Source organism: Drosophila ananassae, chromosome 2R (genome assembly GCF_017639315.1).
Source record: "Drosophila ananassae strain 14024-0371.13 chromosome 2R, ASM1763931v2, whole genome shotgun sequence".
NCBI classification, from domain to species: domain Eukaryota; kingdom Metazoa; phylum Arthropoda; class Insecta; order Diptera; family Drosophilidae; genus Drosophila; species Drosophila ananassae.
In genome coordinates, this window is record NC_057928.1 from 22,639,314 (window position 1) to 22,665,710 (window position 26,397).

Below are 26,397 nucleotides of genomic sequence, written 5' to 3' on the forward strand. Positions count from 1 at the left end.
AGGCAGTAGGCAGTGGGCACAGGGCGGGCACAACCACCATTTACATAATGAGCATGTTGTGGGCCAAGACTGGGCCGGTGGAAGAGTCTCTCGAGTCTCTAGAAATGCCAAGAAAGCAAAGTTTGCAAAAGATTAAAGCAAAGTATGGAGAGTCAGGGCGACTCCACAGGTTAAGGCAGTGGGCGGTTCTCGGAAACTTTGCTTAGACATCTTAACTACGGAGCATGTTAAGTACGAGAGCCGGCAACAAAAATTAAATGAGCGGAAAAACTTTTCTTGGGAAATTCTTGAAAGCGATATCTTGAGAAAGGGCAAGTCGAAAGGGTAATACTCCTTTTGTTTGGCATTCCTTGAACGAAATATTTAAAGCAAACAGTAATAGTCTGTGGATGGACATGTAATGTCCGTAATAACCAGAAAATTGCACTTGCTCTCGATCTAGAAATCTCGCTGTCTCTGCCCCATGTAATGCAATAGTTTTCTGTGGCTAATGGCTGCTGCTGCTGCTGCCCCCTCGGTTACAGTGATCCCTATTAACCATTTCGATGCACCGACTCCCTCAGCAAGACTCCCAGTCGGTCCTCGGGCCACAGCGAAACAGATTCCAAGCTTCCCATGGCGAGAGAGACCAAGACAGGCCAGGCCTTTGGTTATTTTCATTGCCTGGCCAGCATGACGAATGCCAAATTGCCGGGGCCAACAGCTCGGGAGAACCCTGGGCTCGCTGCCTGGGGTTCGGGTTGATTTAATTGGGTCACATGAAAGATTTGTTAATTTGCGCCACCTACTTCGATGGCGCGTTTGCAGATAACGCGCCATACGCCGGAGAATGTCTGTCGGGTCGGTTGGGTCTTAAGAAAAATCAAGATTCAAGCACATGGTCTGTGGACCCAGACTCACTGTGAATCTGTAATTAATGCCGAGGCCTCTACGTGCGTGCCTAAAAGTTCATTAAAGACCTCGGACCAAGTCCCAAAGAGTCTCTATATTGGACTCTTATCCGCAGGCCAGGCCAGGCCATCCCAGACTCCATCAAAGGTCGTCCGCTGTGAGCCCGGCTCTGTGATCTCCTTTTAGTGTTATTTTTTTCGCAATTACAATAAAATGCAATTGCCTGCCGGTTTCAATTTCCTACAGTTCGTTAAGGGTTCTCCATCCTAGCCATTTCCATGCAAATCTCCAGCAAGTCTCCTCCTAACCTTGGCCATTTGTTATGCGTTGTCCTAATCTGGCAAATAATGGTATTCAATTAGTTTTGGTCCAGTTTCTGTTTATTCTACTTGAGCTCAAGTGCCATGTCCGGGGCTGGGAGATGAATGCGTTGTGTATGAATGCGAGATTACCCTGGGATCAGTTCAAGGAGATTGCTTTTGTTTAGAAGCACAAATAGGAGCTCCTTAATCTCCTTCCTTCCATCCTTCCTAATCCCTCCCAGCCACACTCTATAAAAATTGTTGACAATTCCATTATACCTCCCATGCTACCAGCTACCAGCCAGAAAACACATTAAATGCCCATAAAAAAACCCGAAATACCCACGAAAAATTCGAAAATTAATTTTGTATATAAAATATTTAACAATGACAAACCATGGACAAACCAGAGAGGTCATAAATTTGTGGGTTTTATTGACCAAAAGCTACCGGAAACCCGTCAGCGCCTCCTCCTCCTCTGACTCCACAAGGTGCTGATAATAAAATGAAAACTAATTTTGACAAAGGTAGGGTTTTTAAATTTTATAAAACTACAAAAAAAAAATAAAATAAAATAAAGAAGCCTCAAATAAAAATCAAAACATAAATGCGTAGAAGTCGAAAACGATGAGCGATAAATTGTGGAGACAACAACCCACACGGAGATGAGTTCGAAACATAGGAACTCGAAACTTGGCTTCAAATCCGGCGCTTGGCATTAAACTCTGAGACTTAAGATGTCTCGAAAAAATAACCGAAACTGGTTTGGACTTCTACCCACGCATCAGTGGAATCAGCAGGCGATTGGTTTCCTATTATTTTTGCATAAAGAAGCTGCCAAATCATAATCATAATCAAGTTGTAAAAGTTTATTATTTTTTAAATATTTATGGGAAAAACAAGCTACTAGATAGTAGCTACTAGTATTTTCCAGGGTAGTGTTAGAGGCTTTTAATAAACTTTCAATTGAGCCTGTTTGGATAATCGAATAAAGAGCCGATGTAGAAATAGAAACTAAATCCCATAAGCAGAATGACACATAAATTACACAAACGACCGAAAGCCAGGCCGGAGTATTGAATTCAAAGGCAAATAAAGACATTTCCGGCATTATTCGGAGAAAGGCCACAAAAAAGGAAGGATATCTAGAAAAGTTGCTGACAAATGGTTTACAATTACATTGCAAATAACGAAAGAAATCGTCCTTTTTTGTCCTTTCCTATTGATTCTGGTATTAGGCAAACTAAAGTATCAGTTGAGCAGCTGTATCTTGTAGATACAAATTGCATTTCTCTCTCTTTCTTTTTTTTATCAGCTATTTGTTTTGGCTGTTCTCGTCCGGCACTTGCAACATTCTGCGGCCAAAGAAAGCCAGTTCATTGAAATCAAATGAAAGACCAGAAACGGAATCAGAAACATCCCGATTATACCCCCATACCAGAGCGGGAGAATGGGAAAATCTCTTCTTTCACCTCAACACAAACTGAAACTCAAACTCGAGTCGCCTCGATTCTTTTTTGTAGTTTTACCGACGACTCGTCTGCTCGTGTGTCCGTATCCTGTCCGCTTGTACCTCCGTCCGTTTGTCCGCCAGTCCGCCAGTCCGTCCGTCCGTTCGCCCTCCATCGGGTTACCTGTTTCACAGTTGAGTGGCCTTCCATAGTGTTGGATTCTTTATGGACACTGGCCTGGTCTGGCCTGGTCGAGTCAGTCAGGAGGCTTACTATCTTTTGTCGGCATCATCCATCGTTGTAACTCATTTCCATTCATTTTTGCCTCGTAAATTGCGCAAAAAGGATAGGGACAAACAAAAGGATACTCTCAACTCGACAGGATGAGGCTTGAAGACAGTGCCCAGGTGGGTGGAGATGGCATTAGAAATATGGTCCTTCTCTTGATATTGAAATATCTGAAATCTGAAAGCTTGTCATTAAAAATTCCTTAAAATTTCAAAGATATCTGTGGAGAAACTGCCACTGTCCTTGATTATTTGGCAATTCAGGCAGCAAAATTGCAGTTAATAAGCGAGTTGGAAGCAAAACTGAATGAAAACAATTCGAAAAGATATTTTTAACTAAACTGCTCACGCTCCCAAGGCGCTCGAAGACAGTCCTTTAAGAAAGATTTACAAAGAAAGGGAAAGAAAGAAAGTAATGGTAGAATTAATGGAGAAGAAAGAGACTGAGATCGGAAGATCGCTCGAATGAAGGCTCACCCAAGACGACTACTGAGGCGTTCGGCCAGGAACTCAACCTGAATTTATGTGTTTCATTAAAACCGTTATAAGACGCGTGTTTGGCAGCCATTAAGGATCGTCCAGGGGCGTCCAGGGGGCACAAGACATTACATAGTAATGATGTGGCTCCTCATGACTCCAACTCCGACTCTGGCGGCCTCTCTCAGATTTCCTTTGAGCCTCGGACATTGCTTAAATGCCGGTCTGTGGCCCAGTTTCACTTTGGGGTTTCAATTATCTGAGATTGTTTTTATTTCCTCGACTGTGGAGTATTAGTAAGTGCTTTTGTGATGAAAGTTAAGCACTCGATTTCATCATAAAAGTAATTGAAAGTATCTGATAGCTTCTCTTGTTCTAGATACCTGTAATTCTGTTAATTTAAGACTGTTTTAAATATCTCTCTCCTTCGGTTAATAAATTCCCACACAATTTGTTATGCGATTTAGCTCTCGTCTTGACTTCCTCTATTAGCAGTTCCTCTGTAGAGGCGGCGGCATCAAGGAGCAGGTTTACCTTTATTTTGTTCGGGTAAACATGCATGTTAATTTCACAGGGCCAAGACCCAAAAGAAGACTGTAGACTGAGGACTAAAGACTGAAGACTGTAGAGCTGTAGAAGGAGTAGAATTGAGAGTCAGACGGCAGCAGTCAATTGACGCTTTGTTTTATAACTTCCAAGACGTAAGACAATAAACAACAACTCGTCTCTCGCTTACCACACAGCCACACCCCCAACTGTACCCCCTCCTGACACCCCTGAACCATGGCCTACCTGAGACCCTTTCCCCCCTTGGGAGAATCTCTCTTGAATCTCTATCTTCGGGGTTTTTGGGCTGCTTAGGTAGTTTCTGTCGAGCCGGAGAGATGAGACTTTTCAGCAGGTTCACAAGGCGCCGACGACTGGAAACCACCAAAGGTGATGACTGCTGTAATTGTTGTTGTTGTTTCTTGGTAAAAGGTGTTGTAGACACACACACACAACACACAACACACACTACGCACAAATACAAACCACATGGCACTTACATGGGATTGCCGTAAAATGCAACTCTCTGTGGGACTCGTCCGTCGTCTGTGCATATTTCTTTTCCTCTGAACTTGGGTTTTTCGACTCTTGATGTCGAAGCCCTTCTTGGGCAAAAAAAAAGGAGACCTATCCGGCTAGACTTTTGAAGTTTTTAAGCGTTTTTTTCGCTTAAAGATTGGTTGGCCAGCGAAGAGTCAAGAGCCGAGCCGTCAATTGAAAGGAATTGATGGCCAGGGAACATCTTACTTAGGTGTCAGCCATGCATGATCTTAGGTACTTCACTCTAATTTCTTACCATTTCTGAATCTAATCTAAAACAATCTTACCTCTCTTTACAGGTAAGTCATCCCCAGCGATTACCTTGATAGTGTTTCCATTCTGAAAATCAGTTCAAGTAAGTCTACCATTTCCTGTGATCCATCAGTCTGGGATGCCCCGGCGGCCCCTTCATTAGCAAATCAAATAAAAAATACTTTTCGGGCCTGAGGTTATGAGACAGACTGAGAGACTATATCATCAGGCTCTGAGAGTCAGTCATCTACCCTTTGCCGCCTCATCGGCTCATCAACGCTGGCGGCGTCTGCAAATTAATAATAATCAAGCCCAAATTACACAATGACACGCACTTGATGATGTCTCACATCGTATGTATGTATGTGGAGGGGAAGCAGATTATTTAAGGGGACTCGTGCTCGACTATCAATTAGGCACATCTTTCAATCAACTGCCAGAGACCAGAAACAGAGAACAGAGCCAGAGCCAGAGACACTCGACACTTGAAGCGAGGAGATGAGATTTTTTGAGGCTTTTTATAAAAAGAATTAGCGCTAATAATTAGAGGACTTGGAAGGGGAGGACTTGGCCCCGGGGGAAATGTTTTTATCGCCAGCAATTACCACACGCCAACGCTTTGAGACTGAGACCCGCTCTCGTCATTATGTTTTGTCTGATGTCAAGTACATAATAATCATAATTTGTATTTTTATCTTGACTTTGACAGGTGCGCGGGTTGCTTTGCACTTTTTCTCGCTCTCGATGGACCCTTTTTTAGAGCTCCCTTGTTGGGTTTCTCAAAATTTATGTTAATCTGAAGCTTGTTGCATGTCATGCCGGCAAATGTCGCTTAATTATGAGGATCGCCGGGTCTCCCTGGCCTGGTTCTAAGGGTTTCCCCCTTTTTGTTTTTTTTATTTATGGGCTCTTTGATATTGCCACATTGTGGAATGTGGAAAATGTTAATTAAATAGTAATTTATGGAGCTCTGGGAATAGGATCTCAAAGGTATTACTCAAGCAGGTCTAGTGATGATATATTCTTCCTCATTTTGATTTATTCATCATCATCTTCTGTCTTAGTAACCTTAGTTACTCCAGTTCTCTATCTGAAATGAATCAGATTGTATTTGCCCTCTATTCCTGCCATAAATCATCTGATACTGGGTTACCAACCGGCAATCAGTCCCGATAAGATAAGGTCGGCTGGAGTTGGATGCATCATCTTTTGGGTTGAGTTTCCCTTCGGTCGGTGGCAGCCAAGTTGCAGCCACATTCCGCTCTCACGCATTCCATTCTCGGCCGCCGATTCCAATGCTAATTTGTCATTTGCCCTGAAGCGTGTCCTGTTGGCCCCGACTCCCTTCTCATTAACAAATTATGCAATAAATGCAGGAGGACGTCGTCGGGTCGCTAAGCTAACGATGTGCCAATAAAACTCGTTCTTCTCCAAAAGGATGCCTTTCTTCGTTTTCTTGCCTTTTGAATTTTTCTCGCTGCCACTCGCACTTAATTAAGAACTTCATTTAGCACCTTTGACTGGGCCAGGAGCCGGTTTTTCGGCCCGATGCTAAAGAATTTAATCGCACTTTGCATATCGCCTCTGCCAGGCCCGGCCCGGCTCCTGCCCGGCTCCTTTGTCCCTGAATCAATATTTTGCTTTCTCACGCTATTTTCGGACTTACTCCCATGCAGCGGAGGAGAGAACAAGACTACTACTACTACTACTACTACCGACTGCCAAGACTAAGGAGAAGAAGTCGAGCAGGCTCTGTGGAATGCAGAGCACAGTTGGCAACAATTCTGCAGCCTGATTGCAGGCAGACAGAGAATCAGCAGCCACTTGGAGCCACATGGCAAAGACCAGGTTCCAGTCGGAGCTGCAGTCCAAGTCGCCGGGTTTAAATCGTATCACATGTCGTTGCCTTTTCTTCTCAAGTGCATTTGCATGGCAGCTATGCCTGGCATACTCTATCTTTTTAGGAGATAGTATTATGGAATCTAAAGATATTTCATCTTTAAGATAAAACATAAATCTCTCTGTTTGTGAAACTACTGCCCGTCTTTAATAAGTAGTTAGATAATATTACTAGTAGAAGTAGTACAGTAGAGCATTTGTAAGTCCAGCAAAGTATGGCCTTCCTTTTCCCATTTAAGCAGCTCCCTCCCAGAGTCCTTTGACTCCTGTGCTCCATCTTCCGTGGCTGCATTTGATGATAAATAGGCGCAAAGGTAAAAAGCCAAAACGTGAATGCGAATTTCCTAAGTCTCGACTCATGTTCAAGAGGTAAATAGAAGGAAGCCAGTCGTGGAGGAGCTGCTGCCAGGAGCCGGGAGGGATGGAGGCAGCTATACTATATATCAGGCAGGTGGCAGGTGGCAAGGGGCATGCGGCAGTCGCTCTTTTTTCAAGTGCAACCGAGAGTCCAAATGGAGGCGAGAAAGGCAGTCGAGGAGGCGGCGATTCAAGTGCTTCTCTTCCTGACTTTGACTCCTTTTGGAGCCGCTGCACTGAGAGATATTCTAGGGATATCTTAGTTTAAATTAAATTTTTAAGCTATAAAGTCTTAATTTTGAATAATTCAAGCCTTAGTTTGATGGCTAAGATCCTTGTCCTCCTAAGATAGATCCTTAACTTTTATGAACTTTATTTTTTCTGTTTTTTTGGCGGGCTGGTTTTGTTTTATGCGCTGGCATGTTTGTTTGTTTGTCAACCTACACCAACAACACGGCCTGAACACGGCCAGAACAGCAGCTGTTGCCGGCAAGCATTTGCAATTCAAAGGGGGCGGATCTGGTACTGGGACAGGTGGGCCAGAGGGGCAGACTCCGGCCAGAGGCAAGGCAAGGTAGTCAGTCAGCAGGCGCAGGCGCTGGCACATGGCTATATTTCATTACCCACGGGCAACTAGGCCCGGGACTGGGGAGACAAATGTTGCTGCCTCTGCTTTTTTATTCGCTTTGTGCCGGCATTTGAGGCATTTCCCCAACACACACTCCCTTTACACCCTTTGCTTTTTGCCATGTATCTGTATCTTTTATCTGCTGCTTGACTATGAAGATACCAACGCTTACGCACAGGCTGCATGAATTTCCATCCTTTGTTGCAAGTAGGAAGTTCCAATTGGGAACTGTCAATGTGGCAGGCAGCACGATTCGTGCAACAGAAGAATGCAAGGGATTGTGTCACCGCCTGTTTAAGGAAATTTATGGTTTTGTGAAATGGGAAAAAACACAAAAGGATATCCCATTTAAGTAACATTTATTGGCATTCACAATGTTTACTTATGCATCTCTGAATCTGCAATATTTTCAGAGGTATTTAAGAGGTTATATTCCAACATTCCATCATTTAATGTTCCTCATTCTTCAGTTTTATTGATATCCTCTCTTTCTCTTGGAGCTTTGCACCTGCCGCACCACAGACAGGTGGTCGAGCTTGAAGAGGAGGCTGCAGAGCTTCATCACCACTATGCCACACACTGCCACGCCCCGTCTGATGGCATGACGGCTGGCATAACTTTTGCCACTTGCGAATAATTTCCATACCATCCGCATCCACATCCACATCCACATCCACATCCATAAGGCGGCGACAATAAAAACCCACGACGAGACAGGGCGAAACAGATGCAAAGTTTTTCTTCCCTGCCACACTACCTGCCACTCTTGCCACTCCATCTCTCCCCCCCCTGGATTGTTTTTTACGCGCATCTGCAAATTAAAAACGCATTTTATTTTATGTGTGGCAAGAGCAGTGGGGAGACCCTGCGACTTTGACAATGGACAAGGCAGTCTACACTGCGACAAAACATGTGTCTCTGGTCTGCTCTGCATTATTTATGATTTTTTGTTGCATGTGCTGGAATTTGTTGCAAAGGTTTGTGTGGCGAGTGTGGCGAGAGGAGAGGCTTAATTGTTAGGTTCTGTATTGTAGGATATACACGACACACAACACTCGACAACAATGAGGATGCGACTGGAGACTGGAGGAGAAGAGGAGGTGCCACAGGGGCTACAGGGAAGCCCTGTTGAAATCAAAGCTTTGTGATGCCGACACGATGTGTGGATGATGATGACAGGTAGCCGAGTGTTTAATTTATGTCTTTTTAAGCACTTTACCGCAGAGACCGAGCGACCTCAGACTCCGATTCATACTCATACCACCAACAGTATGTGTATTTTTTGCCTTCAAGAGCTTGCAAGTTGCATCCATCTGGGTGGGTAGATGATAAAAAGCAGCATAAACTTTGCCAGCGAGTGGGTATTTTTCTATTAATCAAAGATGCTGTAAGCCTACATGCGAGAGATACATTTGTATCTTTTGGCAGCTGACTGACGGACACCTTCGAGATACTGATTAGTAATCATTAGTTTGGATATGCAGTGTTGATGGCCAGTTGACGCTTAAATTGGAGTTATTAGACACTTTTTATGTCCAAGGTCCATTAATAAATGTAATTACACTTTCGGAATTCCTTTTCATTTTAATCCTTGGCCAATCTAAGTTCCATTAATAATATTTTATCCAGAGTCCTCGCTAAAAGCATTTTCCAAATGGAAAGTATAAATTTTGTGGGATTTCGAGATATCCTCGGGCCACTAATAGCCGCAGCCACAGGGATTATTAGGGCTAATCATGCAATGCCACCAGGTGAGGGGTGGGGCCAAAGGTGTAGTCCTGAATCTGTAACAAAAAGGCTGGAGTTTGGTTACCAGGAAGAGGCGTTACTGAAACCATAACAATGGAATCCAACTCCCGGGGATAATGCGTAATGCGTTACGCGTAGAATAGAGCCAAATTGAAAGGGAAGCGTCTAATGCTTTCATTATGGGTTTCAATCGTCATCATTGGCAGTCGCCCTCGCTGCCAGACCACTCTCATCCGAGTCGGAGAAAATCCGGTATGAATGCAGCGCAACGAATCCGTTTGAGAGACACTTTTTTTTTCTGAAAAACCGGCGGCAACTGCTGCAACTGACAGCTAACAGCTCACGGCTCTGGAGAAGAAAAAATGTGTCAATTTGCAGTAATCTAATCTGTGTGTGTGCGGTCTGGCCTCTTTCCCTAGCTCTCAATGGGCCAAAAACCAGAAATATTTTACCCGAAATTCCATTGAATTACAAGTGGTAGAGTGGTGGAGTGGTAGAGTGGTGGTGGTGGTCTCCTTCTGTCCGATAATGTGGCGTTTCAACTTTAATCAATTATTATATATTATATATTGTTATCTTTTGTCATTTTGTTTGTACAAATCGATCACTGTGTGGCATGAGGCATGGGGCATGGGGCATGGGGAGCTGAAAATGAAAGTGGCACACACCCATCGGGAACGGTTTGGACTTTGCTTTGGAAATCCTCAATTAGTTGTACACATAAATCACCAGAATTTTCTTTCAAATTTTTGATTTGGGTTAAAGATTTCCTGTCAATGATATGGCTAAGGAATAGGGTAGCCAAGTTCCTAATAACTAATAAGTAGAGTTTCCAACTATAAGTGGCTTATGATCACAGATTTATTGTAATTTCCTGTCCACACCCCAAGTGCCATTGAATGCCATTCTATTGGCAAAAATAGGCCTGCAAATATAACATCTATGTGCCAAAAAATATCTGATCATCATGATACTTCAAATACTCAAACAACCAAGTGTGATCTTACACTCTAAATTATTTTAGTTGAATTACCTTAGATCGTTTAAAATAAAACAGCTGCAGACAAGACCAATCCCTTTTGTTTACTCAACGGATTGCTTCAGTTTGGAATCTGAAATCTGAAATCTGGAATCTGGAACTACCACCGATGATATATAAAAAATGTGCTAATGAATTAATTACCTGTCCGAAGAAAATATATATTTCCTAGCCCCAAAATACTTGTTCCACTCGGAGAGCTGAGAACTGAGAGCTAAACATGGAAGATTGTGTTTATACTTTTGGAGCAAGAAGCATTATTTGATTTTTTAATTGTCGACATAGAACCTTCGGAGCAGGGAGGAGGGACTGGGGATAACAAAATGTGTTAATGGCTATAATCGGATCCGAAAGATCTCATTGAGACCGAGCGAGTGGAGACCGAGTAGTCTCAATAATGCACACAATTTGCCAAGTCATATCCTAAAGCGTCTCGGGCAGCCATCATTGCCAGTTATTAGTTGGCAAGGCGATGATCTTATCATTCGAGGAGAGTCTGGTCTGGTTTTCAGTTCAACTACAACTTAATTTCTACTCTGGTCTGGTCTGTGGGAGCATCTCTCCTCTGAATAGCTTCATTGATTGTACTTTGAAATAGTTGTATATCATCCAATCACGTCCGGTATTTCTGACCAGTTTTTTTTTTGTTTGGAATTTCGTTTCGTTTCCCTCTTTTATTTGATTTCGGTCGAAGAGACTGCCCTGCAAATTAGACTTGTTCTTTAATGGTTTTTCGATTGAGGCATTAAATTATTATCATTATGGCTGTTTGTTTATTAGCTGGATATTGGAGGTGCTGGGATGGGGGAAGGCTAGGGCTCTAGGGCCTGACATCATTTAAAGCGTGAGAAAGAAATCAGTGTTTGGGCTTTCAAAGCAAATCTTTTATGGCTCAGAACTAGTCTAGGTTATTAATATAATCTTTATGCCACTCCTTAGGAAGCTCTCCATTCCATTCCATTCCACTGCCAATTTGAGTTTGTCTGGCATATTTCAGGCCATTAAAATCCCACTTTAGTCTTAATAAACTAACACCCAGGCAGATCAAAGTGGTCGGAAGAGCGGCGGGGCCAGGCTAATTATCCTGCCAGCACGTAGACCAAACCAAACAGACACTGGAGTTACAGGGACTGTGGTACGATGGCGATCTATTGCCCCCACATGCATGTCCAGCAACGCCTCAAATGCTGTCATAATTGCCCCCAGAGATCCCCAGCCAGTGGACTGGACCTAGAGGAGCCTCCAAAGAGTGCCTCCTGATCATTTTATAATACCAACACGTACAGACGTCAATTAAATAAATACAAGATACCAAAAGCGTTGTAAACGCCCCGAAACGCCGGCCAGATCGTGGGCCATGGCCCAGACACCCAAGTAAAAGAGATTCATTCTCAAACCGAACACCGATTCATAAATTCAAGCACTGAGAAAAATTAGTATAATAAATATTACTACATAATAAGTATGGTTTAATTTCTCATTTAATTCTTGTAAACTTTTATTTTAAGTGCAATTTTCTTTGGACTCCGTCTGACTCGGTTCTGGTTGTGGAATGTGCTCCGGCTGGAGTTCGCTTCTCCAGCCCCCATTTATTTTTGGTCTAGAACAAGTTTTCGTTGAATGCGGCTCCCCGTGGCGAGTGGAGGAGACGGAGACTGTGTTGCATCTTGAATAGTAGTGGTAGTGGTATCTTGTGCAGTGGCAACTTCCTGTGGACAAGATGTTCTGGTTAGCTGAAGAGCTGAAATCCGCAATGGGAGGAATTGTCAATCGGGCAAATTTAATCAATGCTTGTGGGGTCAGGAGGCGGATGACGGCCAAGTAGAAGGAGTGACTGGACTGGACGGGACCGAGTGACCACTCGGAGATTTCCATTATTTATTTGCTCACTCAATTAGTTGAGGGCCCTCTCCAGTCCCTCTCAGTCCACTGATGACCAGCATCCAGTTTGCTTTGTTCTCTGGGCCTGGTGTTTATTTGGTTTATCTCTCGGCAAGTAGGAACCTCTTGGTGGAGGAATCATCGCGGCGGGCCTTCTGTTTAAGATCCCCAACGATTTCCAAGCAAAATGATAAATGGTGGGCCAGTCGGCCATCCAAGTCTCTGATACTCAGAACGCCCCATTGATTATTCGATTCGAATCGATTTGGTTATTCGATCTTCGATGTCTCTTAATTGTCTTGATTTCGCTTCTTAATGAATTTTTAATAATTTTTCATCGCAGTTCCCACTTATGCAAATTCATTTGACACAATTCGTATATTATTTCTGCGTTTGTTCCGCTTGCGTCATTCCAATTCCAAAATGATATCGATTTCTTTCTCAAAAAATATTCCAATGACGCATTACATTTAGTTCTGGATGGGATTCCATAGATCCCTCAACTACAATAATGTAAGATTATTGGAAATACTGTGTTGAAAGTGAGAAGAACACTCCCCGCGTAAGAGTAGTATTTTATTTCCATATTTTTCTGAAAATTCGTGGGGTGCATGCCCCATGGAATCTCTTCGATGGAGTGCAACACCAATCAATTGCGATCAATTGGCATTGATTGAAATCAACAACAGCCACAGAGTTGATGGGACAGCTGGCCTGCTAATTAAACAGCTGCAATTTTTGCCCAAATACCCTGCCACCCACCATATGCCACTTGCCACCATATAAGGCAACAATTTATCAGCAATAAATATGCGTTTCTGCCATACACACACTCTGAACTAAAGCCCACTCTGCCTCAACAATAAAGAGAGTTCCTGTAAATAAAGAAAGTGGGCAGGCAGACTGAGACTGCAGGCTGCAAATTCATCTAACACCCCGGAGTCCGGACGAACAATGTTGTAGTTGCTACTCCATGGAGCAGACCTCTTTTGTGGCTCCTTTGTTGCACTTCAATTTAAATAAATAGTGTTGCAGTCATGGGCTTTATGAAGAGGCGTTCCAAACAACAATGAAGATGCTGATGCTGATGCTGCAGAGGATGCCATTTTTCTTCATTAACGTATTGTCCAGAGCAGTTTCTGCATTTAAATTTGAGAATATAATGGAATAAGCTTAAGTTTAAAGAGATATTAGTTCTATTTTAAAGTGGCCATCAAACAGGAATAAATTTGTGACTCGTTTGCTGGCTGTCTCCAAGTGTCGCTATCCGTCAGTTGTAATCCAAGAGCCCCTTTGATACAATCCCCAAACTGGCAGATCCATAAATCGTTTAAACTATTTTCTGAGGAATCTTTTCTTTGAGAGACTTGGGGCAGACAACGCCCACTTGTGGTGGTGGTGGGGCCAGAGAAGAATTACGTTATTAAGTCGGCAACAATTTATTTAGTTTAGTGCACTTGTCATTAAAGATAATTTATAAGTGGTGGCAGCCAGACCGAGCAGCATCTATAGCGTCTATATAATCATATTTTAGAGCGAGTTCACTCGAGGGTGCCCCCAAAAAGAAGCGTGGGCGTTGCAGCCACAGCCCAGGACGGGCTGTCTAAATATAATTGGAAAGGGGAGGGTCTGTGCCACAAGTATGTGTGGCTTGTGTTGCAACTGGGAGTCGCGACAAGCCGCAAGTGATATCTTTATTTTATGGGCTTTTAAGTGCTATAAAAACTGGTCTGTTGACATTTGACTCTTGGCCGGGCCAAGAGATTTTTGTTAATTTATTCCACGGCCATAGAAGAAGAATGAGAAGCGCAGAAAAAACGCCGAATTTCTCCCCAACATTAAATGCCCATAAACTGTCAAATAAAGCCCAGTTATTAGTTGTTCGAAGCTCATTAAGTATGCCGACTAAAGGCAAACAGAAATGTGTATGATTAATAATCATCAGCAATCAGAAGGGGGGGACCTTAAGACAAAGTAGGGCCAGGCCCACAAATGATGTTGTCACATGCGAAACGGCCAGGAGAGTCTTGCTGGCCAGGCTTGGCATTCTCTAGCAGTTCACGCGTCTCTAACAGGATTATGTGGCATGCAACATTAGCATTTTTAGGGGTGTCGTAAGGTTCTCTCCGAAATACATACATATTTATATATCCTATCCTATCCCATCCTTAGTTTCTCCTCTACCTGCCTACCAGACCTTTGCCCAATTTGTTGTATTTTTTTTATATTTTTGACCTTTTCTCCGCTTTGTTGCCATTCACAGCTTGAGTTTAGGCCTTTTTTGTTTTGGGGAATTTATGCTCGATTATGTCCACATGGATTTTATAGAATTTATTTCCAGACTCTCCTCTAACACCAGCCATCCATCGATTATTGATTTAATTAATTATCAACGGTCTGTGTGTGTCTCTCTCGCCGCTGTTGTTGCTCTAATAAATATTAATAAATTCCATTTAAGATTTTCCTTTATTGAAAATGGCTTTATATTCCCTGCAAATGGGTTTTCAAGAGCAAATCAATTGTCCGGAAAATGCTACAATCAAACAATATAAAAGATGAGATGCGATGGTCCACCTGCTCGGTGGTGGCTCCAAGAATTTCATAATTTCTCATGGGTTCTGTAGATTCCCCCGACCCTGATGTGAGTCATTTGTGATATCCATTTCCCTCGAAGTGCCTGATCTATATCTCAAAGTAACATTATCTCCAACTCAACCACAAGACAATAGCTTTCGTTTTGATATTGATTGCATCTGGATCTGCCTTCCAGGTCCATTACATGGGAAGACATGCCAGCTAACCAGAAGAACCTCTCCAAATTAAATCATTTATGAGCTTTAAAATTTAGGCAATTTATTTCGCTTCCCGCGTCTTCGTTTCGGCCATTAAATTGTTTTGTGGTCAAAAGCAGTTTTTAACCAGAGGGGAGAGATTTGGTTATTATTTCTTTGCCCTTCTGTTTTTTTTTTTCGCTGAACTGTAGTTGTAGAAGAAATCTCAGCTTTTATGGCTTTTGCGGTTAAACGCTTGCGGTTTTTTTTTTTGCAAAAATGGGTGAGAGCCAGCCCGAGCCCGGACCGAGCCTGGTCTTAGGCTTAAATGCTCTTTTATGGCTTAAGCGGGATGTCTACCAATTGAATCGATGACTCGTCATTGTGAGCATTTTTAATTGGGACGCAAAATATGCTGCTCGTGTTGGCCGCAGAATAAAAAAAAATCCATCACTCTTTGACAGCGACACGTAGTCCAATGTCTTCGGCATTGCAAAAAGCTTGTAGAAAAAAATAAAATCAGAGCCAGAATTAAAGCAAAGCAAAATCCAACCGCAGAAACGTGCTTTGAATAAGTGGACTCTCGGCCACGTTGCCTGCATTCGGTATATCCGTTTGCCGATTCCCCCTCTTGGCCAGCTCTCTATCTGTCACTAGGCTTTTATCTCGTGTCCAAAATCGAATTTAAATCCAGTCAAAACATCAACGGAGCCGAGTGTGTTTGGCTAATTATGCCTCATGGTGCGAAAATGTCAAGTGAATTGAATGAAATTGTCATTCGAAGTAGAACACTTTCAGGCCTCTAAGAATCACTGATTTTATTCATAATTCAAATAGAAATAAATTTATAAATGTTACCCCATCAGCTGCCATGGCAAATCGTCAAAAACAAGAACGAATAAATTGCAAATAAATAGGGAAAAAATAATTGTCAAACGGGCGGGTAAACAATGACTGAATTTCGTACCAGGTTGGCAGCGGTGGGTTTCCTTTGAAATCGAACGAATTGAATGCCATTTCTCAGCTATTTCTGGCTGATTTGTTTGTTTTGGCCGCCGGCCTGGCCCATAGCCTCCATCCCACCTCCTCCTGCCTCTTTTCTGGAGTTTCTGGTTCATTCAAGCGAAATTAATTAAACAATAAAATTTGATTAATGGCATTGTTGGTAGTAGACTGTGTACCGTGTGTGTGTGTTTAACCTGTTTGCTGTTTACACGTATCGCTCTTGCCCCCGAAAATTGTACAATGGGGCGTATGAGCAATGTGCATGGAGCCAAAAAATGTCTCCAGTAATTAGGGCGGCAGCAAATTTAGTGGAAACTGGTGAAAATTAATTATATCCGCATTGGAAAAGATTGATAAATATATATTCTATGGTATCTGCCACACACATGTGGCAAGGAAGTTGCAAGTTAGATACTCTGTTTCTCTTTAAGAATGTTTCTGGTCGAGTTGAAGTTTTAATTTCTAGCTTTTGCCGCTTTTTGTTTCCCAATTAACAGATGTTTCACATTCGAAGGCAGCCCGGTGGCTAATTACGCCCTGGGGATGTGAACAAAAAAATGTTTGTTTTGTTTGCGCTATTTTGGTGCACCTTGCCCCGGTCGATGTTGATGAACATTTTTTCGCACATTCTGGCATAATGTGGCATTCTGGGATTGTCATTCGAATAGAAAGATGCAGCTGGGCGGCCGACTTGGCTCTTGGCAGCCAAAACAAATGCCAGAAATATGGGCTGTCACTTCATCAGGCAAAAAGCCCTGCGACTTGCAACGTTGCAACCTGCAACCTCCGACCTCCCTTTAACCAGGAAGGAAAAAAAATCTTCTTGAAAATGTTCTCTCTTCTTCCGTCTGTGTGTTTACATGAAACGTGTTTGCAACATAAACATCGAGTGCACCACCATCCTGCCCCCTTCCCCTGGCCTCCTGCCTCCTGCCCCTGCTCCCTGCCCCCGCTGTCGAGTAATTTTAATTACGCCTAAAAGAGCCGCCTCGTACGTGAAGAAAGCAAAGAAAGACTCCAAAGCCAGCGCCGAAGAAAGGAAGGCCGAGAAAAAAAAAAAAAATCTCCCATGCAACATTTTAGCCTACGTTTTGTGTAATTACACGTAGCCGGCAGAGTTTGTGGCACATGGTGGATGGCGCGAATAGGTGGAGCAGGCTAAATGTTGCATGCCCCCGGCGGATGCAAAATTATCAGTCAACGCCTTCAACGTTGCGACGTTCCTCATTCAACTGAATGTTGCAAAGCGAACGGTTTTGACAAAACTTTTCAACGGCAGACACATTTGTCTAGTCTGAGATTATAAATGGCGGAGATTTATAAACAGAGGGCCTCTATTAGAGACCTCTTTTTTAGGGAAAATCAAGTCCCAGAGAAACATAATTATTATATCCAGAATATCTAGAATATACGCTGACGGGTGGTCCCATTTCCAATTCCATTTCCCCAAGATCCCAATTCAAGACTCTATAAAATAAATGAAGTGCTAGGCGATGGCAGGCCATGGGAGTGCCAGAGGAAGCGAATCCCATAACCCTCCCAGTGGGCCAACATTTGTACAAATTTTCTCTTTTTCGGTTATAACTCTATTTGGTCCGATTTCTTGGCTATCCCAACGGGTGGTACTCGAACATGTGTACCAATTGCAGTTGCAGGGAGATTGTTGCAGGTTTCTTGTTGCAGCATTTGTTTGTTTCTATTTCTGGAGTGGCCGCGAAGAGCCACAAAAATTCAAAAGCTACAGAAGACTGAGGCCAGAGTTCTTTTTAAAAAACAATTGAGATTTAATTGCAATCGCTGACCTGAAAATAAACGCAAAGTTTGTACTACTTTGTGAGGGAACCTTGCTGCGAGTTGACCCAATAAATAACACTCCCAACTCCCACTCCCAAGTCAGTGGCAGATGTTGCTGGAATTTGAATAATATCCTAGACGGAAGGAGTCTGGGAAACAAAAAAAAAGAATAATTTTCAATTTATGTGCGAATTAAAAACAGAACAGAAACTTTGCTGCCGTTTTTAAAGCCCATGGGTAGTGCCGCTCAGTGGGTGGTTGGGTGGTTGGGATGAGGATGATAATGACTGGGTGGGGATGAGGATGAAATGGTGGTGGTGGTTGTGATTCCCTTTTTGCTTGCTTTCAGTTGCTGGGCGCCTAATTAAAACTCATTACCATAAGCATAAAACTTGAGCAAGCAGATTTCCATCATTTCAGTTTTGTGGAGAAAAAAAAATCAGGCAGAACTGCCGGGGCTGGAAATGGCCAGAACAGAGGAAACCCTTCAGACAGGATATTCAAGAGAAAGAGAGGGCAGACTGGCCAGGAGCTCACAGGTTGTTTAACCTTTTCTTCGCCTAATGCAATTTCCTTCCCAGACAGCTTGAATTTTTTGATGATTTTTTTTTTTTTCGGGGGTGACTTTGCCGAACTATCCTCCCCCTGGCGGCAAGGCAGGTCCTGGCGGAAAGTGAAAGCTACATGCGTGCAACGACCCTTTCGCAGCCTTTCTCTCTCTCTCGGGGGCTGCTTTCTCTGCCTGCCTCTCTCTCGTGCTCTCCCTGTCTGGCTATTCGTTCTCCCTTTTTCTACATGCCACATATATATATACATATATATATTTTTCCTTTTTTTGCTGAAAACTTTTCGCCCACGTGTGCAACAGTTTTGAAAGAGTCCTCCTGCTGGCTAGTCCTGGGCTCCTGGTCCTGTTGCCGGCTCGCATTTTTGTGCCAGGCCAAAAAGGACGAAGCGATGAGTGAGAATCCTGGCGACCTTTCTCTCTCTCTAGCCCACCCCCACCCATGTCCTCCCACACTCCTGCCGTCTGCCCTCTGTGGCTTCTGTAGTGGCCATTGAAACTCGACTCAAAAGTAAAGTTTTCCCTGCATTTTCGCCCCCAAAAACTGATAGTGGGTGGTGGTTGGTGTCAGGTGGCATAGTGGGATGTGGGTGGTGGTGTTGAGTTTTAGTTTTTGGCGTCTGCCTTTGTCTAAATGCAACTGTTGTTTTGTGGCTATGGCTTTTCACTCGCCGGCAGTTTCAAATGTGTTTTTGTTTTGCGCTTTTCATCTCCAAGTGGAGCACAAAGAGTGGATGGCAAGAGAACTAGAGAGATAATGGATGAGAATGGGTGGCATGCCACTGGGTTGCATGGTAGTGGGTGGTGGGTGGCATGGAAAAAGTTCTGAATGCACAAGTGTGCTAGCCTGGGAACTGGAAGTGGGACATTTCCGGCAAGAATTGTGCAGCGGAAAATGCATAAGCTTGGAAACTGTATTGATAACGAAAATGTTTTGTTTTCAGGAGAAGAAAAAGAGTGTTTAGACAAGGAATAGAAGCAAGATATACTTTATAAACTATAGAGAGAAAGAAATATAGTTATATTAACATTTATTTCATAAAGTCTCTAATAAAGTTCCAATCCACCCACAATATCTAAACACTGCACCCATGGTAACTGTTTCGGTTTCCTTTGTTCGAAAAGTGTCGGGGGTGCAGCAGTTCTTCCTGCCAGTTTTTGGTGTCAAGCATCCTGTTGAACATCCCGGTTAGGGGCAACCCGGTTTCCCCTCTTAAAGTGTCCTCCACAGAGATAAGCTTAAAGTTTGCCATCAGGAGAGGTGGCTGTAACCTTGGAGAGGCACTCGGGTGTTTGGAATATCATCCTCCTCTGGAATTCTGAGCTCCCGTTCGACACTCACCCCGAACTTATCGCTGGCAGATATTCTCGGATATTGACTCTGATATGCTCGCTAAACTTTCGCACCCTTTTAAGCGACACCCCCGGGGGTTGAGACTCCACAAGAACCACCACCCCACCAGTCCCTCGTCTGTCTGGGGCAATTCCTGCGTTTGTTGATCGTTACAGTAAATCATTTGAAATGAAATTTCACTTCCACATGATGGCTTGTCCTCCACAAAGAGAAATTTTATTAAACAATTTTTATTAAATATTAAGGTAAATAAAGAAGGGTTTTAAGAATGCGTTTAAGTAAGGTTTCTGTTAGTATTTTATTATTATTTTTTTAAGGAAACCTTTTCCCTCTGTGTAGATTTGTTGCCACCCTCCTGGTAACTAAGTAGATTGCGCGTGGAAATGGAAAACATGTGACCAGCACGGCTCTCCCAGGGGGTGGGTGTGCTCTGTTTTCCCCAACTCCCACTTTCCTGGGTGGTTTTTTTTTTTTTTGGTTACTTGATGTGTTTTTTTCGCTTCGCTTTCCTTGCTTTCAAGCAAAGCCAAAAGTTTTCTATTAGACAACGGGGTGATTTTCACAGAGTCAGCTAGAATAAAAAGGGAAAATGCCATATCGGTAAGTTGAGGTCATTTATTATGCTCATGACACCTTCCATCCTTCCAGCCATGAACTTGCCACCGCCTGGCAACATTTGTTATCTGTGCGGAGTCCCCTCCTCAGAGCCCATTTCCCATCTCCCATTTGCCATTGTGTTGTCTTCGGGGAAAATTATGCAGCAATTCATAAAAATGGCTGGCTTTAATGCCGTTTGGATATTTGAACATAGATTTTAGCCACGGTGGTCTATCGATTAGATCGAGGGATCTCTGAAGGGGTGACCCAATCCAGGGCCAACCAATGGTTTATGGCCATCATTTTGCGTGGCACTTTAATGGATTTAACAACAAGGGTATCCTGGAAAATATGGCACGGTATAGGTAGAGTTAGAGTTAAGGGCCCTGGTTCTCCTGGGGAAAATAAGGATGTGGTTAATGGACTGACAAGGGCCTGATTGAAAAGTTAAACAAGCAATATCTTAAGAGAGAGTGCCTCAATCTATGATTTCAATTATCTTGTGACTATCCATTTGGGCCATCAAATCTTGAGCCTCGCTATCGGCCACAGTTTCAATTAACTTGAATGGCCGTGTCTACTCTGAGAAATCTGCGACAAACATTGGCCATGCCAGTCACATGCCAGGACTCCCCAAACAGACAATTAAAAAGGGAAACCACAGACTGTGAGCCAATTTAGATAAGCCCCAGGATATGCTGGAAGGACTAGACTAGACCCCTTGACTCTCCACCTCCAAGGCTCCAAGTATCTGTGCGCCACACTCCATTCATATCTTGTGCAACATAACAATTAGTAAAGACCATAAAACGGAGCAGTCGAGCACAGACAATAAAAAGAGTGAATGTTGGGGGATTGGAGCCATGAGTCTCATGGAGCTGTTGTTTAGATTCGACTGTCGAAAAGATGTGCACTAAAGTATCTAAATTTATAAAAGAAATAAACAAACCCGACTACAGTCCATATACTGTGTGCACAGCAGATGATGCATTTAACTGGGCACCAGGAATTTATGAGCGCACAAAAAACGAACCAAATATAAATAAAGCACGGATTCAGATTCAATTTTGGAATACAACTTCCAACTTGTTTGCTTTCAATTAGTGTCGAACTTTCGCCCTCCATCCCTCTGAAAAATTGTCTAAATAAACAAGGCAGGAACAGCCGCCATAAAAAACACACAAAGTTTGGGGGAAATAGGTAGAGAGTGCAGGGAACTAATGCATATTTTCCTCTAATTTTCTCTCAAAAAATGTGTTAAATGTTTGCTTAAATAAAACACCAGAGACTAGGCATCCGTATCCGTGGTTTCTAGGTTCTACTCTCTAAGGTTCGGGTTACTACTTGCATTTCAACGCGGTAGCTACGCTTCGTTTGTTTTCTTCCAGCGAAACGCTGTTAGCCGGTCCGGTCCGGTCCGCTCCGGTCGGTCAGGCTTTGGTTTTTTTGGTATTTGGTATTTGGTTACCATGTCAAGTGGCAAGTTGCACTGCCCCACTCCAGGGCCAGTTCCAGTTCCAGTGGCAGTTCCCGGAATTCTGATAAATCCCCATTCGTGGCAGCCAGTGATGCAACATAAAGCATCATCGGTCTGCTTCTGGAAATCGGTCTAATGTTTAAGCAAACAAATTTCAGTTAACCAAAAAATAAGCAGAAACTAATGTCACTATTATTTATTATTTCAGAACAAAGCCTGCGCTACTGCGAGTCCCCATCGGTGGGTACCTGCTGCACCTACAACATGGAGACCCGAATGGCGATACAGTCCCGAACGCAACTGGAGAGCCACACCAAGGAGCAGATCTCCCGGATGTCGGGCATCCTCGGCAGCAAGGCGACCAAGTTCAACGGTAGGTTCTCCCAAACTAGTTACTCAACAAGCCACTTGAACCTGCCACAGATTAGAGATTTCTGTTCGGGTGTCAAGTGGTTCTGCCCTCGATCTATTGGGAAATGGATTAGAAACTGACAATGTCAAGTGGCAGGCGACAATGCGGATGTTGTTCGGATGCCAGCGGATGTGGCAGTGGCACAGGCCACAGATACAAATACAGATACAGAAATAAAACCAAACTCCAAACATTCTAGATTCTGTTCGGCGAACGGATGTGTGCTATTTATTCTCTCTAGTACCTCCCCGCCCCAATACTGATTGGCAATTAATTCAGTGCATTTTTCACTAATTCGTTTTCGGTTTTCCTCTCTTTCTGGCAGACATCTTCCTGGCCCTGCTGAAAGAGTCCCGGACGCAGTTCAACAGCATGTTCATCCGAACCTATGGCATCATCTACGAACGAAATTCGTACGTCTTCTCCGATCTGTTCAAGGAACTGGAGAACTACTTTGCCCGCGGAAGAGTGGACTTGCTGGAGGTCATGGATAAGTTCTTCAACACACTCTACCAGAAGATGTTCACCGTCCTGAATACCCAGTATACCTTTGATGAAAAGTGAGTACTACGATATCAAAAGTGTAATCGAAACCGAAAAAAAGCGCAACAGATTTTAGAGGCCTTGTTTTGCCGGCAAACAAAAACAAAACGTGTGAAACCGCAAAGTGTCTCGGGCTGTCGACATTTAACTGTCGACTTGGCTGACAAAACTTTGACACGATCGGTGTGGGATTTCAGATACTCTGAAACTCTGAAACTCTCCATCTCGAGTTTAGGAGGTCTTTTGTTTCTGCCAGCCTATTCCTATTGCGGTTGAAACAATTACAAACGAAAAAAAAAAGAAGGAAGTTCCAGTTCCAGAATCTAGTTATCTAGTGCTCTCCCACATGGGAGTTGTAGGAATCTCTTCTCCGCCCACATCCCATCCTTGCCAGTTACCAACTCATGTGGGCCAACCGACAATCTCATCTCTCTTCCCCGTAAGCCAAAAAGCAATCCCATAACGCGACCAAAAACCAAAAACCGCACTTTATGCTAGTTCCTGTGTCAGCTGCTCGCATTTCCGGGCAGGAAAATAAAAATGAAGCGAAAACTGTGCCCACTTGGCTCATTGCCCTGGAACGGGCGGAACGGGTCTCCGGTAACCGATGACGACGACTTGGCCAAATGACTTTCGGGCTGGGGCTGTCTCCCCCCCCACCCCAAATGGGAGGCTCGTGTTACCCACGCGCTTTCCAATTGAGCTCAGACTTTGGCCCTAACACTGGCTTCTGCTCCAGCTCCTCCTGTGAGCTGGAGCTCCTCCAGCTCCCTGGCAATGCCTGCGATTCGCTTTTATTGTCATCGTTTTAGTTTGTCGTACGTGCTTTGGCACGTTGTCCGTTTATTGCCATTGGACAGAGGCATCGACAACAACGATGTCGCGTAATTGCCGCCACTTGCCTGCCCCAGACCCCCATTTGCACTTGGAGAAATAGTTACGACCATACTTGCTTCCACCAGAACTTGTTTCAATAAATTTGATTAAAAATGCTAGGCCTCTTTTATGAAACACCTAGGTATGCTGGAGTTATTCCTATTATGTAGTTTAATAAACTTTCTCCCAGTGCATGTTCCGAGTTATTTGTTTGGTGCTTTTATTTGCTCTGTGCGGTTGGTCGGTCGCCTGAACTGCAACGGCTTTCCTTCCGAATGGATCACATTCACGAGCAGAGGTCCGGGTGCCAGCTGGACCTGGACCTGGACCTGGCGCGGTTGAGGTTCTCCCCGTTTAATGAGGGGGTAGCTCGAGCAGTTGATTTGTCTGGCAAACAAACCAGAGAACCCCTGTGGGGTTGCGCCACAACAGAGAGGACAGGCAACTTTGATAAGCTATATGTGAAGACACGAAACATATAATGGCTTTGCAAATAGGGTAGACGCTATCAATAATTAAAGCAAATATGCAGTTTCAATTAAAAGTTTTCTTGTTAGTTGGCTAGTCGAGGAGAACTAACTAAAGAAACTCCTCAATCAACCCTCTCATCAGCAAGGAGCTCCAGCAGCTGGTGCTGCCGCTTGACTGATCTGTCACCTCGGCGAATGCAACTGGCAGTAATTTCTAAATTGTTTAGCTAAGTAGAGGGGCAGCCAACGGCTTTTAGCCGAGGACAGCGACTTGGCCAGGCCGGACCGGGCCGTAATGGCCAAAGGCAGTGACAGTGGGGGCCAAAAGGCAGCCGTACAAGTGCAATGACTGTCACGCTTGATGGCCAAACTGTAGGACTAGAGCCCCGCACTCTCGCCTAGGTGCACCAGCTGAAGGGAAACACCAACAATAACACACAGCTCGGAGCACATGGCTGCTAGAAACTATTTTTATGATTTTTCAGCATAAAAATTGTAGTTCTGAAGCGGCAGGTTATAGAGCAGGAGGTGGAGTCAGAGGCAGAGGCGTTGAGCCGTACCATTTACAAGCGCAGATTTCCGCCGCTTAACGAAAATATTTTCCCTGGCATTCTTAACCCGTTTCTTAACCCATTCCAGCTACATGCGATGCGTCAGCGAGCACATGAAGGAGCTGAAGCCCTTCGGAGATGTGCCGGACAAGCTCTCCGTGCAGATAAAGAGATCCTTTGTGGCCACACGCACCTACGGCCAGGCTCTGGCCACGGCCGCCGAGGTGGCCAAGAAGGTCTTGAATGTAAGTATTCTTAACTATCTTGTGGATACAAATTATCAATTTTTAATTAAATTTTAATTCTTTAGGTCCGCCTTAATGCCGACTGTACTGGAGCCCTGACAAAGATGCAACATTGTGGCGCCTGCAAAGGATACACGGAGAAGCCCTGCACCAACTACTGCGTAAATGTGATCAAGGGATGCCTCCACTACCAGCACGAGTTCGACGCCGAGTGGGAGAACTTCGCCCTGGCCATGGACAAGGTGGCCGAGAGACTGCTGGGCTCCTTCAACATTGTGATGGTGGTGGAGCCGCTCAACATCAAGATCTCCGAGGCCATCATGAACTTCCAGGTGAGATCTTCAGCTGCGGGGATAATTGGATGTGCTGCTGCCTCATAGGAGGGGGTCATTATCATTAGTATTTGCATAAACCAATCGCAATTTGTAACTCGTTTCGGACCACTCGGAGCAGCAGCTGCCGCTCGATTTTAGTTTAGGTTTATTTCGGCCCCTTCGCAGTGGGATTCTAAGTTATGTTCTCATAAAACTGTCAGTGCTGAAGAGTGGTTTATGCGGGGTTAGTTAATTCGCATACATTTTAAACGAGTCCCCCTTCGAGTAATTCGTTTTGGGGGAATATCCAAGAAAGATCTTGGCTACAGATTAAATTTATTTATGGAAGCTTACAGTCTAACTATCCCTAAGATGAATCATCTTTTGCCTAAAATTCCCTTTAAATCGCAGAGAAACAGAAATCAGAGAAGAATCATTTACACTTGAATTCCCATAACATATTGAATTCTGATTACTACAATATTTTAACCCTCTACTGCCCCTTCATCCATCTGCCTACTCATCTCCATCCATAAACACACACGATTTTGTTTTGTTGGCCATTTTTACGATTTATTTGCCCAACATTTGGCTCGCATATGAATTTAATTTATATTTCCATTTAAAATTTATACATTTCTTTTTTTGTATCTTTTGGATTTTTTGTTTGTATCTATTATTGTTGTTGTTTGCGTTTCGCTTGTTGTTGTTCGGCATTTGGCTTTTAATGTGTTTACTTTTTGTCCATATTTGTTGTTCTGCCAGGGTATCGGGGGGCATGTATGGGGATGTGAGCCAAACGACGGCCCCATAAAAGACCGAAAATGCAAAATGCGAAATAGTTTTCAATTTTAATTCTGATTAGTTTCTTGCCCGAAGTCTTCAAGCTCCTCCTCCGGCTAGTTGAACCGACAGAAACGCTTTTGAAGATTTCCATCTCCCCTAGACAGTTAGGATGGCACGAACTCTGGGAACTTTAAACCCAACTCTTGGGCCAACTCTAGAGCCAACCTGAATCAACCTTTGTAATTATATGAACCGTAAATCGTAGAGGAGAAAATGCCAAGGAGATATAGGAGTGCTGATAGGGCTGAACACCAAGAGAGCTTCTGTCGGAATGGGAA

General features: G+C 43.7%; 1 protein-coding gene across 1 annotated transcript in view; it reads left to right on the plus strand.

Moving 5' to 3' along the window:
- Positions 1 to 26,397, plus strand: part of LOC6507241 (glypican-4) — a 34,313-nt gene that overhangs the window by 5,413 nt on the left and 2,503 nt on the right. Inside the window, exons 2-5 of the mRNA XM_001956370.4 lie at positions 22,071 to 22,235; positions 22,600 to 22,834; positions 24,803 to 24,959; positions 25,025 to 25,291. Coding sequence (XP_001956406.1) covers positions 22,071 to 22,235; positions 22,600 to 22,834; positions 24,803 to 24,959; positions 25,025 to 25,291 — 824 coding nt within the window. The remainder of the gene's footprint in view (positions 1 to 22,070; positions 22,236 to 22,599; positions 22,835 to 24,802; positions 24,960 to 25,024; positions 25,292 to 26,397) is intronic.